Here is an 18,930-nt window from a genome sequence, read left to right as displayed (position 1 = left end):
GAAGCAAGGTATCTGAGAAGCTATGAACAGTGAGGTTAAAGATCACAGATGACTACTAAGAAAGGAGCATAGATGCCTTTGCAAATAGAAAAAAATACGTATCTTGCCAGATGAAACATTTACAGCTCAGTGTCATTAAAAAGTAGTTAAGACTTCTTGCTGCAAGGTGTTCGAGCTACACGACTTTGGTCAGGGCAGCTCGATCAATGAACTGACTCTGCTACCTAATATCTTTAAAAAATGTTACAGGACCTGTTTTGCGTGTGTATGTGTACATGTGTGTGCATGCGTGCGTGCTAGAAAGGTTGACATTCAAAGGTTCTGATAGCTACCGTATCACAGTGAAAACCTGAAAAAACCCACACAGCTTTCAATAGTAAATCTGTAGTAAAGATTCTGCACTGCAAGTGTATTACAAAGAAGGTTTGACATGGAAAAATTCCACGTGATAAGAACCTTTCCTCCCCATTGATGTGTCTACAGCAGGCTAAAAATAATACTGAATACAGAGTATTCGGTCTATGTAACACTCTTAAGACTGCATTAACTTCATTGCAGGAACTTGTTTTATAGGCTCAGTTCATCATGACCTATAAAATGTTAGGCTGAAGTGCTTTAAATATCTGCTAACACCATGTGCAAGCCTGGGAGTACAAGGCACTGTGCTGTGAAGCGGCAAAGACAGTACTCGTCTGAGAAAGTAGCACGCACTCTTATGTCACTGATATAAACAGGGTGAGCATGGTAAATAATGTATGACACAGGCAGCCAATCTGTATAGAAAACAGGAATTCGAGTTGAATTCTTTGTCTGATTTTTATTTTACCACTACGACCCTAGGTTTTAAGATTGCTCCTTAAAAAGCACAGAAGTTCTCTATCGTCCTAAATTAAAGAACACACACAAACTCCTTTCATTCACTGTTGTTGTATGAAAGAATAAAAAATAATAAAGACCTCTTTCATTTGCGGCCATAGCATTTTTGCTAATTATTGTTCTGCAATATGTAGAAAATAAAATGCAAAGCAGGGAATTATCTATGCCTTTCAGTAATGATGGCCCATTTATTAAGCAATTAGATTGCAATTTTATTATTAGAGAGAAAAAAAGAAATGCTGTAAAATACTGTTATTGCTTGCATCTTTGATCCTTAAACTTTTCCATTTCAGTAACCTCATTAATGTCAAAATGCCATGAATATGGCCACCCCTTTTCAGACAGTATAGCCAGGGCACAGGCAGAATCTATGGGATTCAATAAAGAAGTTTTTTTCTTGTTGAATTCAACTAAAAAGCTTAATTGAGCCACAAAGGTCAGAAGGTTCTTTTTATTGTAAGTAGGAGATTATTCTGTGGCAGAAGGAAATTTCCAGAATATGAGATCTACTCATTTCTATACTACTCTGTAGCTACTTTTTAATTTTTAAACCCATGTTACTCTTCTATTCCTTTCCTCTGAATTAAACAGCTTCACTGTAATAATCTTTAAATTCTATTTCCTTTGTGTTACTAATGAAAACTTTCCACTTTCATCGCTACTGCTGACTTTATAACACTAAAGAGTGCTCATAAGTTACTTACATATATTTAATTCATATTAATCTGTCCTAATTTACGATCTATACCCTGCTCTGCCCATCTTCATGTACCTTTTCCATGTCAGTTCTGTTTACTAAGTGCTATTCAACGGATTTCCTATAATGCAATGAACCTTAACAGGCAGCTTTTAATTGCCTCGCATAGGAAACCACATCACTATTAATTCCACAGCAACAGTATAAAATAAAACTATTGCTTCTCAGACTCTAGAGCAATTAGACCTCTCGGCTATTTGGCTAACTCTGCTTCATGATACCCAGTGCAGTTAATTATATTTTTTGATGTTAATAGTCTCTGTCAGTTTCAAGCATAACTCCTCTTTGATGAATATTTAAATTATATTTGAATAAAAAAATAATCTTGGTTACATTTCATATTCAGCAGTCATCACAGCTTAATAAAGGTCTCCTCAGCAAGGGTTGAGATAAATGGCTATATGAACACATGTATAAAGTCCTAAATCAACTTATCAGATAATGTAGCTGTTTTGGCTAAGTATTATAGAGGATATATTGGGGTGGGAGGATTTAATAGGCTTCAATTATTACAGTATTATTATATATGAACTAAATTTGGCACAGTAATATATAAGTAAATCACATTTTTTTAATAATAAAGTTCTGAGTGCAACTAAACCAGGAACTTATCGTGGCTAGACTGGAAATTCGAAAATTGCGTAAAATTCACACAAATTCATCCGAGAGAACACAACATTCAACCGAAAGATGTTGAAGGTTAAGCAATGTTGTCTCACTCAAGTTCTCCAAAACACTAGTGAATTACCAAGAGAGGTAATTACATGCCTAAAACATACAGTATATGATTAACTGTAGGCTAAACAGTATGCACACCTAGTAGAGCCCATTTCAGAAATCAAAAAAACCCAACCCTAGAAAATCACAGGCCGAAGCATGTATTTTATATGATGCTCAAATACACATGAAACAGCATGCAATACTTTAAAAATTATGTATATGTATGTATAGTTATTTTTATTTATTTTCACCCACGAACAGCAAGGAAAGACTGATGAATGTGTATATACCACCCTGGCAGATAAGATACACACTGACTTAAGATTTGATGGTGGTTTTGCCAATAATAAAGGAAAAAAACCAACTTAAATGTAGGATATGAAAGCACTAAATAAAATATCAAGCTACACCCTGGTAACATAATGAATACAATCTTTTTTGAAGTAAACTAAATCTAAATTTAAATGTCATTAGTTGGTATCAATGATCCTTTTGTTGTTTCCTTTGTAGCTTGTCCAATGCTGTGATTACAGCGACGCGCGCGTGTTATGTGCTTGCTAATGTGTAATGCAATTCCTTCTGCAGAAAATAATAATAGAACACACTGCAAAAAGATGATCAAGTACCACTGACAGCTATTTCGCCTTACCTGACTGCTCAGGACCTCGTAACATGAGGATTTGTGTTTCATTTACTAAGTAATGCCATGATGGAACAACCCCGTTAATAAACCCCCTTATTTTTAGAGAGTAAACAGGACCTACCACTTTCATGTTAAGAATTAATGATAGTGAGAATGCACAATGCCAGATAAGGTTCTTCTCAGTCATGGGTGTTACTGTTTTTTTCTGAAATAAAGCCAAGGACTACCGTATGCTTCATGAATATTCTAGGCTCTCTGATTACGCCTAGTTCATGAAAATAGGCTCCATGTATTTCTGCTTTTTTTTGTTACATTTGAGTCATAACTAAGTCTTGTGACTAACACATAGAAAACAAAACAAAGCAAAACAAAAATCAATCGGGCCATGGCCTGGTATTGTGAAAAGCTTAGTTTAAAAATAACAAGCATTTTAAGCTTCTACTACATCCAAATACTCACAGGACTGACTGCCGTACTAGGACCTACGTCTGCTGCAGATGAGTAAGAGCCTTCATTTTTAAAGGATGCTTAAAAAAAAAGATATCTAATGTTGATACTCTTGTACGGTAAATGTTTTGTGAAGCAGTTGTCAGCAAGCTGAAACAGAAACGGCTGGCATGCCAAAGTAAAAGAAGGACCTCGTGCACGAGATAAGCATCAGTACCACAGCAACTCGGATGTGCGTGAATTCCGAGAGCGTATTCCGAGAGCCTCCCTTACCCACAGCAGCCGGTGCCAGCCTGTTACCAACACCGGTACTTCCCGGACATGGAAAGGACAGGCACACAAGCGTCTCATCGCCAGAAAGCAGAAAAAGGAAAGGTGTATCTCTTGTTCTGAGACGCTTTTCCCTACGTAATATCTTTGGCAAAGGGAGGCAATCTTGGTCTGCAGAAGGAAAAGCAAGGGAAAAAGCAAGGATAGCAGCAGGGGTCAGCAGAGCCCTTGCCGAAGCCTGGCAGACCCCCGGAGTACAGTGCGCCATCACCGCAGTCACCCTCATTTGTGAATGGCAGAGGATAAAATCCTGCCTGTGAAAACTGCTGTCAGTCACATTAAGAAATGCAAATCTGAAGCACGCTACAGTTTGAACACAGAATCGACCGTGGGCCCTGTCTGAGGAAGCTATTTTTGAGGCACTAAAATGCTTCTTTGTGGAAGTCTTGTAAAGGCTTGGATTCAGCTCTGCAGCAATCCCACAGGCAGGCTTTGCCTTCTACCAGAGCAAAGACGCCCTGTACGAGGTTCACTTTTGGCTAGACCTTTTCAATCCTTTGAGTGAGATTCATCAGCTATAGGAGATTTTCTTTATTCACTCACACTATGGAACAGAGCAAACTTGGGTTCACTTGAAAGGACACTGACAGGGGGTGACAATGTCTCCTCTGCGGACCTGGCAAACAGGAGCAAGACGGCGGGCTTGAGAGGTGCGTCTTCTTCAGAGGAAGACTAATTTTGTTTTCTTTCCAAAATGTCTCAGTCATTTATATACAGGAGTTTTCAAAATGATGTACTTGTTGGACATGTGACTAGGTGGAAAAGAATGAACATCTCCATTCTCCCACCCTCCCATTGGGAAGGATTAAGGAAAAAAATGGAAGTCTCGGGAGAAGGAGTGGATGTGCTGCTTGCTCCCTTCAGCCTTCCCTTGCTCTCCCCGCGGGGCAGGAGGCGCTTGGCTTCCATGCTGAAGACCCTCTGTTTCCACGCAGCTGTCTTGCAGAGAGATGATGGACGTAACAGGTTAAGAGCATTACCATGCGGGAAAAGTTCATGGTAACAGAAACCCAAGCATGAACTCTTCACTGGTGTCATGATGGACATGGTAATTGAAGGTACATGTGTTGCGTGTGCTATAGATAGGACAGGATACGTGCAACAGAAAGAACACTCACTGACAAAGAGGATTTATTCCTCTCAAACCCTTAACTGTTCCGCAGCAATGTTTTAACAGGGAATGGTATTTCAAAAAATCACAGTTCCCTAAGTTCACCTACTATAGCTAACGTATTTTTATATTTATGCTTACGTATTATAATGAGGTTTGCTTCGTTTGTGCGTATTTAAAAAAGCAAAATGATACTGATTAAATATGTTTAGTAAAGATGCAAAGATCACATAAAGCTACAATTATAGTATAAATTGTAGATGAAAATAGAATTTCAAGGCCATTTCGGTGCAGGATTGAGGTAACCTCCTTTCTGTTGCAGATCAAGAATAAACTGAATATACCAACTGTGGGATTATATTTTTTAATGTGGATGTTTTCATGGTATGCAAAGTCTGCAGTTTTAAACATTTTTAATTTTTCCTCTTTTTAATGATCACAACTATGCCCTCAGTATCAGAACACAGATCAGAAGTCCCTATTTAAAAATTCAAGGTATTTTAGCCTTTACTAGGAGGGAAACAATGTTTTCTTTCTGAAGTTAACACTAATTTGGCTGTCAACATTAAGTGCTTGAATTTTACACTGTAAGTAAATGATTCCATAGGTTCAGAGTTAATAGGCTGCATTTCCTTTAAATACAAAGTTTTATTTTTCTACAAGCCCCACCAATAGTTGTAACTGTAAATTACTCAAAAAATAGGGTGTACATATTGGAATGAGCCTGACATTTTTTTAGTATTGGATTTTTCAAGAATTAAAATGATGTTATTCAAAATTATTATCTGACACACTACCCAAGAATTTATTTAAACACACAGGCAAAAAAATATCTAATTGCACTGTACTGGAATCACAAAGATTGTTACGGCGTCTAATCTTTAAAATAATTGGGAACTTTTCCTAAACAAAAAGTTTAGGACTAGGAAAAATGATTCCTACTAACAAAAGCCTGGTTTTAATTCAGAGCAGAAAGGTTGCAGCGTGCAAAAATGCATTGTAGCAGTTTATTGTCCCACTATAAAATTACATACACAATATGCTTTTGCCTTTGAAATGCATTTTAAGTATGCCTTTACAAGCACTTTTAAGTATCTGTTCTTATTTCAAGCTAATAAAACAGAAATGCAATCATTGTGTGGTATCTATATAACCCTGCCTGGCCTAAGAAAAACCTACGGCCCATCCACCTGCAGCAGCAGATGACACTGGAAGCAGAAAGTCCCCATAAACGCACAGGCGGTTTGAATACAACTCCTGCAACCCACCTGCAAGCCGCTCATAGCGGACGTGGACTTAAGACTAGGTCCTAAGTACATTTTATCACGTTAATTTTCAAATCTCTGCTGGGCCTATAAAGAGCAGTACTAGTTAGCCTTATCAACTTCAAAGTCTCGTGACAGTTCCAGGCTACAGCCACACAAACTCGCTTTATGAGCGAGCAACCAAAGCAATTTCCTCAGGCAGCTTTGCATCTTCTGCTTCCCCGTTCATTTAATTTCTTTTTAAACGAAGAGGAAACGGGGGAGATTTTTCCCTGCGAAAGGACAGCGGAGCACCAAGGAGTCTGACTATTTTGAGATCTAAACGCCTGAAATGAGGGTCCTCTGCCACTGGCTCACACGACTCCCTCACCAAATATTCTAGAAATAAGCTGATTTCTATACTCAACTTCAGCGCGTGGCAGGATCTCTCAAACTTGACTGTATGCAAACGCTGGGGTTAATTATCAGAGAAGTGTGAAAGGGGAGAGGGATTTTCTAAAGGTCTGGTCTCTTTCTTCAAAGGTTTAATTTTAACCGTGCCAGTCTGAAGTTTACACGGAATCTAAATACATCTGAAAGACTTTATTCTAGAATAATTGGGATGTAATTTCAATCAGGGGCTAAAAATTTAATAACTACTTTACAAAGGTAAAAGCAAAGCAATGAAGTCATTAGTGTTCCAGTCAGGCTTCCTAGGAAAGCTTTAAGTTAAAAATCTTTTGAGAACTGCAGAAAAGAAAGAAAAGGGAGGGAGAAAAGATTAAGTAGCAGCTTGTTCTGAGAAAGAGGAGCTGATGCATCAGTGGACACTGGCAAAGTTTGTGCCCTAGCATCTCAAATTCGCTGGAAGGGGGAGCAGAGCATGTGATTACATGGCTTTGTGTTAAACTGGAAACCTCATCTTATTTTTCAATCTTCAGATTTCACAGTCTTGATCTCATTAAGCTAGCGTTCTCACATTGTAGCTGCAGTAAATGTAGTTGCTGTGCAAAAGCTGTGGAGTAATGTTGCAAATGAACGATGAGTATTTAATAATTGCCGTGGAGCTGCATTTAACTGCAGGTCTAAACTGAATTGAGTGGTCAAACGCAGTGGTAAAAACACTGCTGGCTGAAGTGATAAAAACATGTCATTAGTCCTTAAAAGCAAACACTATAATATTTTCAGTAGCAATATGGAAACTATTGCTGCTTATTTCTCAAGTTTTCCCTGTGATCAAATGTTCTAACAGATTGTTTTTTCCAGTCAGTCAAAAAAAAAGAAACTCAATTAATCTGATAGTCCTTCAGGTGAGATTTTTCTACGCAATTGCTGCCATCAAAATACAGCTGACGTGATACTTTTAGATATCAGATCAAGGGCATGTGCTGAGTACCAAACAAGTTTGCCTTAGACAACAAAAAATTATGATCACCAATGCAGTTATAAATAAATAAGATGCAAGAGCTTTTGATATTTCAGAAGAAGTTTGCAACGTTCTATGTTTGCAATATAGCACAAATTGACCAATTTTGATAAAAGATTAAACGAGGCAAGAGACTGCTTTTCTCCTTAGTGGCAGGATCCGAGAAAGAAAACGAGGAAAGCAAACTTCCAAATTACTATAAATGCCAGACAAAAATAGGAAGTAAAGTGTCAAATGATCTTTGCCATTTGTTCAGACAAAAAATAAGGAACAAAAATGAAAAACTCCCTCTGAGCATAGATATTCTGAAGCAATGTCACACATGTGATCACTTCATTTTAATCTGTTGAGAAAAGGGTAAGAGTGGAAGATTGGGGAAGTTCAAAAATACTCTTTGCTATGATAAACTTACAGTTGATTAATCGAGAGAGGAGGATTGAAATTTCCAGTAACAGTTTGATGTCACTTTAAGCAAGATTGTGCCTCTATATTTGTCTCTGACTACCTTAATCTGTGTATTTGCAGTGAACATAAGGAGGACTTTGATCAAAACACAACATGCATTTTACACAACAAGGAAGTCTACAGAGAGGCACTACATTTACAAAAGCAATTGAAGGTAGTTTCAAAGGGAGTTGACAGATTAGAGGATGATAACACTGCTGCTGCGGTCTCAATGGAAATCTGGCTTGATCTAATTAACAACAACGAACTAGAACCGCAAAAAGATAATTCAAACATGATTTAAAGAAGTTATATTACCTTTTTACTAGCATACCAATGGAGCCTTTCCCTTACTGATCACAGATCAAGTCACGGGTTGAACAGAGAACAAGAATAAAAGGCCTGATATCCTTAATTTACCTCCAGCATTTGAAATTGAAGCCTGAGATTTAGCCCAAATATTTGAGTATGGAAGTAGAGAACATCCATGTATCAACATGTAAGTGGTAAAAAAATGTAAGAGTCACACTCACAACAACTTGAGTGAATTGGGAAATCAAAATAGAAGATTATTTTTAAGCACTGACTATATGTTACCGCGTGCTCCCATGTTCAAACAGAACACAGTAAACAGAGCACAGCACGCAGGACAACTTGAAGGTTTCGTCTGACACATGCACCAGAAAGCTCCCGGGTTGTTCCCATCCCCTTTTTGTTCAGATTCCTCACCCTAGGAAAAAAAAACGCACTGGGAGGAAAACTTTGCACCAATCCTGAAAGTATTCGGGCTTGTAGTTTAAGCCCATTTAATGCCAGTGACTGATCTGTGCTGACCTTTCCGCAACTGTCCGTAGTAGGTGACTGCTCCTCCTCCGCGGCCTGCAGCACAGGCATTTCAGTGATTCTCAGTTCTGATGCACCTTCTGTGCTAAAAACACTTTTATTGGTTCTTCTGACTGATTTGTCTTCTCTGAATGACAATCGCTGTCACTAAGACGTAAGGTAACTTGTGCTTATGTGCATATATGCTTCTGTACACCCATGTATAATGACATACAGTCATCCTGGCATTTTATCATTCTGGCATTTTTCGTTGGATGCATTTTACAGGTGGGAAGTAACAGCAATGATTTACTGCATTCATAGGAAATGTGCAACTTTGCCAGGGAATGCAGAAGTCACTGCAAAATGCAGCAGCCATTTGGACACATTTTGAGTGCTGTTTGATCACCTAAAAGACAAGGAGACAGGCAAACTCCAAAGAAGTGAATTGTTCTGTTCTCCTTGCACTTATCTTCCTGATTTTTAACTTTTGCTCACAGGATTGAAAAAAAACACCACCACAAAACCAACAAACCCTCTCTCTAATTGCAACTGGTAGTTTTTATTTCCTTCTAATATTAGTAGATATAAATAATATTACCTCAATAGTCATCTGGCAACTTCAATTCAGCATTTCCTACGGTATATACCTCTTACCATATTCATTCAGGCATTTTTCCTCTTTAGTCCTCAAAATTATATACATTAGTTACCTTTGTGTCATAATTTTGTAGGCGTCTGGAAGGAAGCATTCTGTGTTCTCCATCTGGAAAGGGTCAGCATCACAAATCTTGTCATCGGTCCGTCCATAGTTAGCACTTTCTATCATAATAACATCGCTTCCTGGACACCGGAGGTCAATGGAGTAGCCTTCGCAGGAGAGTTCCCTCCTCACCAAACCAAATGGTAGCGCTGCTCGGCTGAAACCTAGAAAAAAAGAAAAAAAAAAAAGGGGGGGGATTTAGTCTAAAGGATATACTGCATTGGATTAGTCTTTTGCTGTCACAAAGGCACTAACTTCCATCAGTGTGCAAAGGAAGCGCACCGGTAAGCAGTTTGACCTGGTACCATGTTAAGTGTAGCATCTTTCATGAAACTGTCACATCCCTACAGCACTGCTGCTTTTTCCTTCATCTGGGAAAAGCAGAAATTCCTCTTCACTTCTTCTAACCCTTGCCAGGGCAGACAGTGGCACCTGGCTGCATGGCTACATTGCACGTTCCCATTCCCACCTCTTTTCTGCTTCTTTCTCCCCTCTTTGGGCACCGTCAGCCCGTGTCTGCAAGTGGGAAGCAGCAAAGCAGGCAGGATTTGCAAATGCAGAAGTGATTTAAAAAAAAAACAAACACAACAACAAAAATCAAAGCTGTAGTTCCAACTTCATTAGTCTTTCTTAATTTGTATCTTCCTTTCTCCGGGAAGAGCTGGTTGCTTTTGCTTAGCTAATTTATGTCCCCAGCATGGACATATCTGTGCCACCAGATCCAATACACCTGACAATACTTTACCTAGTTGAATTCCAGGGCTCCTTACCATGCCTTTTATGTAAATTAAACCACAGACAGGTAAGATTTGGAACAAATATATAAATGGCCAGCACAGCAAACTGCAGATGTGTACTGTATAAAACCTCCCTGTCCCTCCCAAAAATTACATATGTGTTTCAGGGAATTCTCATTTTTAACATGTTTTTTCTGCACGAGAGAATTCCTAAAAATAGGTAACTTCTCTAAGAGTAAGGAAGCAGCATCAAATGCTTTAGAAACAGATGTTTTGTCTTTTACAGACATTTCTTTATGCAAAAAATATATTGTGCCAAAAAACCAACTGTAGCTGTATACAACACTTTCTTGTACACAGCTGCTTGTGTATTGATATTAAATGAAGTACTTCTGTTTCTTAGGAAACGTGTGCATTCCTGTCTTGGAAGACAAGCCGGGTCACACAATAACATTAAATACCTATTTCTTCAAAATAGTAATTCCTTTCTAAATTTTCAACAGAATCGCAGATCTTTCCTATTTTTTAAAAAAAAAAATCATCCTAATACAGCAGCACAAGGCCATTAATATTTCAGTGCAGGCTGCAGGAGACGAGTTGTGACAGCAAAGAGAAACAGCGAGTAAGTACGGGAAGTTGGAGCTCTATGGTGTTTTGAAGGCAAAGAAAATAAACTTTTCTTAAAAAGTATGATGTGTTAGAAGAGGCAAGGAGGCAAGGATCTAAAAAGATCAAGAACAACTTGAGATAGCCCCTTGATAGCAAATTTTCACACGAACCAGACGCTGTCACTTTTTCTGCTGAATTAATGATCTGTGGATTAAAACTCCTAGTGTATGAAGATGATTATCTGTTAGGGGCTGCGAAAAAGAGCTGTGGATAATGATCACGCCAGTGTCAGGATGTGGCTCCCCGGCAGCCGGAGCCCATCTTCCCGTCCACCCCTCCTCTACCCGCACGCTCCGGCCGTCCCCGTTGCACCAGCACCAGTTTTTGTCCGACTGCTGTAGTAAACCAAGGCGAGGGGCCGGACTGACTCTAACCTCTCCCTGCTGCAGAAGAACCGATGAGGGCTCAGCGGACCAGCTCCTTGGCTGGGCGGGAATTCACCCCAGCGCAAGGGGACAGGGAAGGCCAGAACACAGCGACCGGGTCTGCCTTTACATTGCATATCCTACGTGAAATGGGGCCCATTACTCTGCCAGTATGTTTCAGTATTTGTTGATAAGGGAAGAAGCCATCTTGCTGTAGAAAGCACCACAGTTCCATCTCAAATTCGCTCCTGGCTGTCGGTTTGGCTGCACACACCACGCGCAATAGCAAACACTATTATTAGAGGCTTGCTGAAGTATCATGAGCTGAAAGCTGGAAAGAGCTAAAACACAAATCCATCACAATAACACCCTGTATGTTCCTCCCATGCAGCAAATTAATACAACGAAGACAGAAGCCGCTCACGGCTCAGCGAGGGCGTGAAATGGGCACAGAGAGGGGTACGCGCAAGCCCCCACCACACATGCATACAGCAGCGCCTTTGATTAATTACCATCACGACAGCCGCGGTGGGATCAAATATAATGCTGTTAGTGACTGCCATTCCTACATCCTCCCTGTCAAATTTAATGTCAAATTTAATGCCGTCCACATCAAGCTCATCCCTCAGCTGGCGGCAATGGTGCTGCGTCTCCTGAGCTCGGCTGGGCTTCCCCCGCCACGTGGCACGGCCGGGGGTGTCTGGCCGCCCCTTCCCTGCCTCCCACGGGTGCCCCACGTCACACGGCCCCACTTTGGGGTTTGCCATCAGCAAGGCGGGGAACAGCGGCGTCGGGGATTTTTGCGGAGAGGCAGAGCGGGGAGGGGCGGGGGTGCACAGGGTAGAGCCGCTGAGGTGGCGGTGGCTAGGGCTGCAGCGCCCGTGCAGCCGCGGGTCAGCCGGACGGATGGTCACGGGGCTGGCAGCCCCAGACAGAGCTACCTGGGACAAGCTCTGAACCCTTGCTGCAGTCCCTGCCACACAGCCTCCGCTAGGAAATACCTTGCATCCGAATACGAGACCTCCGCAGCTCGTTATGGAGATCGGCTGCCTGCAAATCTTATTTCATCATCTACGGCAACTGCTCTAAGTACTATGAAAGTGTTTTATCCTGCAATTTTTTCCCCCTGCAGGCATCCACAAGAAGTTCTGTATTAGGACAAACATTAAAAATACTAGAGCGACGTTGTTAGATCACTTCCCCGGCACCAGAGGACACACCTGAGGTTGTAACGTAGGTGTGGGATTCTCAAAAGCAGCAAGTGATAAAGCAAACCAACACAGCATGCGTTAGGTGGGGAGACTGGTCTGATGAAGCTCTATGGCACAGAGAGAATTTTAACCGAATAAAAGGAATACGTTTAAAGTCCACTAAGAAAGCTGCTGCGATCTTTGTTCTGAAGCTTTATTTGTAATCTTTTCCTATCAACAAAGAAAAAAATAAGCATATCAACAAGCAAAGTGTAATTCAATCCATCTTGCAACCCTGACAATCGAAGAAAGAACTAGTGGGAGGCCCTGTGAGCGAAAAATCAATATTGCAGCTTTGTGCCATGCAAATGTGAATACTGCCAAATAGCAGTGCTTAGGGTAAAATGAACTGTTTTGCTCCATTTTCTCCTCTCTGAACAAATGATTTTGAAACGACAGCTTTTTTTGGAGCTATAAAATGTCAGGCAATAACTCCCTGTGCTTTAGGCAAGTGATTGGAATAAATACCTCTTGGCAACAGGTGCAATGACTTAGGACTGAAATTCATTTACATTCAGGAGATAATTCCCGATAAACAGATGCACTGCCACAGGATGGAAGTCTGAACGACCGGCATCTGAATGCTACTGCCTGCTCCTGCATCATTCCACAGCTTTTTAGGCGTAAGTATGTGGCTCTGTCAATAATTACCGTTGTCACTGGTAACTTTGTATCTCCAGTGCAATTCCTCATGCATATTTTCCATACTGTTATTTTCTAACCAACCTGTGTTCAACCTGCTGCTTGCCTTACTGTACCTTGCATAAACCTCTCGCTTGGCTCTCCTCCTGCAGCTGAAATCAAGATTCCTCGTCCTCCTGCTAATTGCTTGGAGGCAAACCATGCCATGGATGACACTGCTCCTGCTGTCTGCCGCCCGGGAACGCAAAGTGCTTCCTGACTGCAAAGACCTTTCTGGTGCCCAGGCTGGGACTTCCAGCACAACCTAAACATTAACTCAAGTAAGCGCCTATTACCAAACGCAGCATATGCTGTCGCTGATTCATTCGCGTTTGTATCTATTAATCAGTGTTGGGTGTGTGGTTTTATTCTAAAATTGAAGAAGATTAATACCTAATAAGAAAAAGAGCGTGGTTTCTCTCCTGCTGACCATTTTGGTTATAGAAAACCTTCCTGGCAACCACATGTTTCCTGCACGTTTTATCTGCTCACACATTAGTTGAGTGCAGGACTGAAGGGACAAAATAAACTGCTTTTGTGAAATTGCATTTTGAAGAAAAAAAAAAAAAGCTAGAGGGGATTTTCAATGGTAATATACATTCTTTAATGCTTTGTTGATCAATCCATGTAGAAAAACACACTGAGAAAAAAATCTAAACAAAACATCACAAACAAAACCTCTCCTCTTCAGTTTACGAAATGAAAAACACAAGTCCTAAGAAAGAAATGTAACTCACAGCTGATTTTCAGAAATACGTTAAGTTCACATTTGGCTAAAAATTGTTTTATATAAGTCTGCAATACCATATTTATGGTTTTGGTTCCTTCGTAAGAAAGTATTTGTCTTTACAAAGATAACCTAAATTTGTCAAAGTGCAAAGAAAAGTTAATAATTCACAGCATCCTGCCCACTAGCGTCCCATCTTTTTGAGCTGTCAATAATAAAAGAGTGTGCTAAGTTTGGTAGATAAAAGCAAAAAGGCACCACCACATTTGAATGTTCACCCCGTACAGAGGGAAAAACAGTGGAATGTAAACAGGCTAACATCAGTACTCCTTGACATCAGAAGCAAGGAACCTTTGATTAAAACTTAAAGCGCAGAGAAAGTCAACATGGAAATATAAAATTATTTCAAAGAATGCAGATACTGGAAGAACTGAAAATCCAAAACAAATCTTTGCGGAAATAAATATATGTGTCTCTGGGAGCAAGGAAATATTGTTTCTTGTGTTATTTGGCTCTAAGAGAAAGGTCTTTTGAAAAGAGCACATCTTTTCAAACAGAATGTTTACAGTTGTCTCTTTCACAATCTCTTTTATTTTACCAAATCATGCAACATGATGATTCAAGTTCCACACAAGATGAAGTGATGCATCTCGGGCAGCATTTCAGTAATATACGTTCAACAAATGCAAAGCCCGACGAGCACGGGGCTGCGAATCCTCTCCCTCTCCCAGCGAAGGGTGTACGTGCTCACGCACAGGGTGCACAGAGGCAGCCGAACATACTTCGCCAGCTGAAAATCATGCAGATGCTCAACATGGGCTCCGCAAAGCTTTGATAATTCCACAGAAAAGCCTCAGCATCCTGCAGTTTCTAAAGAATCCCACGAACTCTGTCAAGGGAGACTCTTCTCCCCCGTCTCTCAGCACCATATATATTTCACACAGACAAGCATGTTATTTTGTTAAACAGCTTTTAAATTATCCAATCCTGGTCAACAGATCACTACCAACTACTACAAAGACAGAGGCAATTTAAATGACAACTGCGCTTTCTAATTCTATCTTTGAAGGGGGAAAAAAAAAAAAAAAAGTAATTCTGGCAAGCGTGTCTATTAAAAGATTACATTGGCACAGTAAGAGCTTCTGATACTGCACAGAGGTCTGGAGTTCACAGCTCTCAGCTCTTCTTTCAGGGAAACCCAGCAGCCAGCGCGCAGCCAGCCCGCGCCGCAGCCCGGCGGACAAAACCCCACTGTTCAGGCGGGGTAAAATGAGGCAGGAAGCAAGCGTTTCAAAAATCCTCTCCTACAGCTGTATTCTTTGCCATTTTAAGTATATACTCATTATTTTCATTTAAGATGCTTGGAAGGAGGGGACAACTAGAGAAAAGGAATTATTTAGTGAAGGAAATCTATTTTCTAGTAAGGGACATCTTGCCCATTTTTTTAACTCATTAATAAAAATGGGATTAACTCAAAACAAGGTACATGAAAGTACGTTCATTATTTGAACTTTAACAAAGAAGCCCAAAGTCCTTAAGAACAGATTTGACCATTTAAACGTGCACATAAATTACACTGAAGCAAGGCAACTATTTAATTGAATAAATTAACTGTGAGGGGTGATTCTTAACACTGGTTTCTAGACTTCAGTTTCTCAGACATACTGCTCCATATTTTAATTACTTAGCTAAAATCTGGAAGCCTGTCTCTTACAAAACAGAAATATTAACTGCTATCAAAAAAACCTCTTAGAAATATTAAGTAACTAGTGATGGCTTTTTATCAATCATTTTTACATTTTATTAGGTTGCGATTTAGTCTTAAAAGATTTCAGAATTTTAAAAATCTTTGTCAAATTTTAGTGTTTTTCAAGATTCAGTGTTGAGCAGCAGAATTACAACAGTAAGTAATTTTCTGTAATTATATACTTAATATTCAGCATACGTAAACATAAAGCACAGTATGTCTTATTAATGAAATTCAGGACAGAAGCCTGAGTTACGCCCTCTGACTCACACCAGGACGGGTCCTGCCTTCCAGGTTCACTGAAACTTATTACAATTTTCCTTTTACGTTTTCCAGTCTCCATGCAATTCTCAAAAATATCCCTGTGAGGCTCTCTTCAGCAAAAAAAGAGTCCGGGCTTACCTGCTTTCTGCACCTTGTTGAATGATTCAGCAAAACCTAAAGTGAGCAGCAGCATCTCTGCCTTTTAATGCAACAGCGTTGATCCTTCCCCGGTACGGCTGGCAAGGATCTCATTGAAATTCCCCTGAACGGCTCTCACCCCTCGTTCAGAAGGGTGAGAATACGTCTCTTCATGGTTAGCAGAATTAAGGGGTTTTTTTTTTCGGACTGTGTTTTTGTTGGAGTTTGTTGTGGGTTTTTTTTTTCCAATAGCAGGAGAGAAAAAGTGCTACGTTGACAGACCTGCAGACCGAAGTCCTTCAATCATCTGGAACAAGAACAGCCCAGCCAGCAGCCGTGCACACATCCCCGCATTAGTCCATCACGTCTCAACCCTATTTTGGAGGAATCACCACTACGGGGAAAGAGAGAGTTTGGTCTTCATGCCCATTTAATCCTTCACCTCCCTGCTGAGGCTGCCACAAGAGCGCTAATGAATGCTAAACTGTGAAAATGGGCTTCTGCACTTCGAATCCAGCCCCACTGAAACTGGATAGAAACCACTAATTCCTTTAATGAAAGTCACCAAACCAGAGCCTGGTTCCTGGCAGCATTTTAGCAATGCCTACATATGGCAGATGGAAACCACGTGACCTAAACATGAAAGTCGAAATATCTAGTGCAAAAATATGCATGTTGTTCAGTTCTCACTTAGAACCAAATTTTATTCTCATATGCATGCACCTTTCACATCCCTTTCAGTGGGAGCTGTATGCATGAGAGCAAAACTTTGCCCTCTTCATCTAAAATTATCCCGGTTTGAAACAGTATTCATCTGTCAATGATATTTCTTTTCTTTTGCCAGCCAGATGTCTGTTCTCAGGCTGCAAGAATCTCCTTCCTTTTTTCCTTCACATCATACACACTTGATCCTCTGCCAGCTCGCAGAAAGTGTTCTACCCTTTTCTTTCTTGCCATTAAATACATTGCATCTTCTAAATGTCTCAAGGCAAGTAAGTCCCCTGGTCTCTGTAAATCCCCCTCCTGGAGGTTACCTCCAGTTTACCGACGGTGAACTCTCCGAGCACACCACCTGTCAGGAAGGAGAAGCTTCTGAATCAGAAGCAACCTCCGAAGGGAGGCGAGACACACAAAGGCTGAGGTGTCAGAAGTGTTGTGTCAACAGGATTTCCCGTTGAATTATTTCCTCTGTACAGGATGCCGGTAGCAGAATAAAAATAAGTATTCCTTTATTTGCTATAAAAATGTATTTTGACAACAATTTATGTTTCCAGTTATCTCAATCATTTTCGATTGGAAACCATGGCAGGGGGTTGAGGTTGAGGAGGGGCAGGGGAAGGGGAAGAAAGGGGGTATGATTTCCATCAGTGGTATTCCGAGTGAACGGCTGACAAAAGAAATATGCTTTTGTTCCCATCTTTAAGAAACCCAAAGCCTTGTCACCTCAGAGGTTGATAGAAACCATGCAACGATGCACCATTTCCCTGGGAATACCTGCCCTGGTGAAAGTTAAATCCCTCCAGCAGGTGACACGTTGGTTGCCAATGATCCCCCTTGGTGTCCCGTGTACATCGCCTTCTTAAACTGGTTATACCCTAACCCGTTTGAGAAAGCAAAACATTTAATCTCACTGAAATGTAGAAATTGGACCCTGATAATTCTGGCTCATTTTAAAGAAAATGTAATTCTACAAGTGCCAGAGTTTAAAATACTACATACGGGCCTAGTGGTAAAAAACTGTCACAGATTTAATTAAAAACATTGTACAGTTGCTACCACATGGCAATATTTGAGATCGCAGTTGTAAAATTATAAAGGGGGCGTTTTCTTGTTCAAAACCAGAATTATATCTACGTTAGAAATGGAATCAAGCAGCAATGTAAGAGTTCATATACTCTCTTTTGTTTCCCTAAAACAATGGGGTGGAGTCAATTGTCACAGTATAATTTACAGTGGAAAAATTATGTGGTTAATTTTAATGACGGCAAGCCACTTAAAGAGTGCTTATGAGTATGCAAATAGCACAGCAATCCCCCTTTTCATTCAATATAGCTTTCGAAACATTTCTGAGGATGCGGGAGTAGAAAGAAGAACCCTTGGAAACATAAAGGCTCAAGATCCCGCCGATGAAGCTGCTAAACCAAAATACACAGTCATACCTTTTGAAAACAAGGAGAAGAGCAACGTGATGAATGTACTTTAAGGTAAACGTGCCACCACTTCAAATATTCTCACAAATAGATATGAGACAAGAGTAGCAAGCAATCTCGAAAAATGCCCGTCAAAGTGAAAGGCTTTCTTCCTGACCTTACCTTCTGTGAAATATTTGTGGATTTCTAAAGACTATTACAGAGAGGAGAGGGATATACCATACATAGTTTTTACAACATACTTAAGGTTCTGCGGCACATTCCGGGAACCATGGAATAATCCTACACAGATGCTTGAGAGCATCCTCTGAATAACAAATTGCATGAAGAAAGGAAAACTATTTAATTGTCTATAAATAGATAGGTAATTTTACAAGCCCTAAGGAATATACGCAGTTCTACCACGCATTCTTACTAGAATGGCAACAGAGTTCTCTCTTCCAGAGTAAATAGAGGAAACATGCACCTCCGCTACCCTGTCAGACTGCTGTTAACCACCTATAGAGGACCTGCAGATCCATATGCCTTATTGCAAACACGAAAGACAAGGGAGATAAAGTGACAGGATAGCTGAATTCCACCTGGACTCAAATTCAGGGCTTCTGAATTTGGCTTCTGG

At 40.3% G+C, this 18,930-nt stretch overlaps 1 protein-coding gene across 3 annotated transcripts in view; it reads right to left on the bottom strand.

The window, feature by feature from the left end:
* The window catches only part of ADGRL2 (adhesion G protein-coupled receptor L2), a 129,685-nt gene that overhangs the window by 61,822 nt on the left and 48,933 nt on the right, over nt 1-18,930 (bottom strand). For all 3 annotated transcript variants that reach the window (XM_035903912.1, XM_035903913.1, XM_009648434.2), the window contains exon 2: nt 9,534-9,747. In XM_035903912.1, coding sequence (XP_035759805.1) covers nt 9,534-9,747 — 214 coding nt within the window. The remainder of the gene's footprint in view (nt 1-9,533; nt 9,748-18,930) is intronic.

Source organism: Egretta garzetta, unplaced genomic scaffold, assembly GCF_000687185.1.
Source record: "Egretta garzetta isolate BGI_Z169 unplaced genomic scaffold, ASM68718v1 scaffold31, whole genome shotgun sequence".
In the NCBI taxonomy this organism is placed as follows: Eukaryota; Metazoa; Chordata; class Aves; order Pelecaniformes; family Ardeidae; genus Egretta; species Egretta garzetta.
Note: the sequence above shows the minus strand (reverse complement) of the source record. Positions and strands in the feature narration are given on the sequence as shown.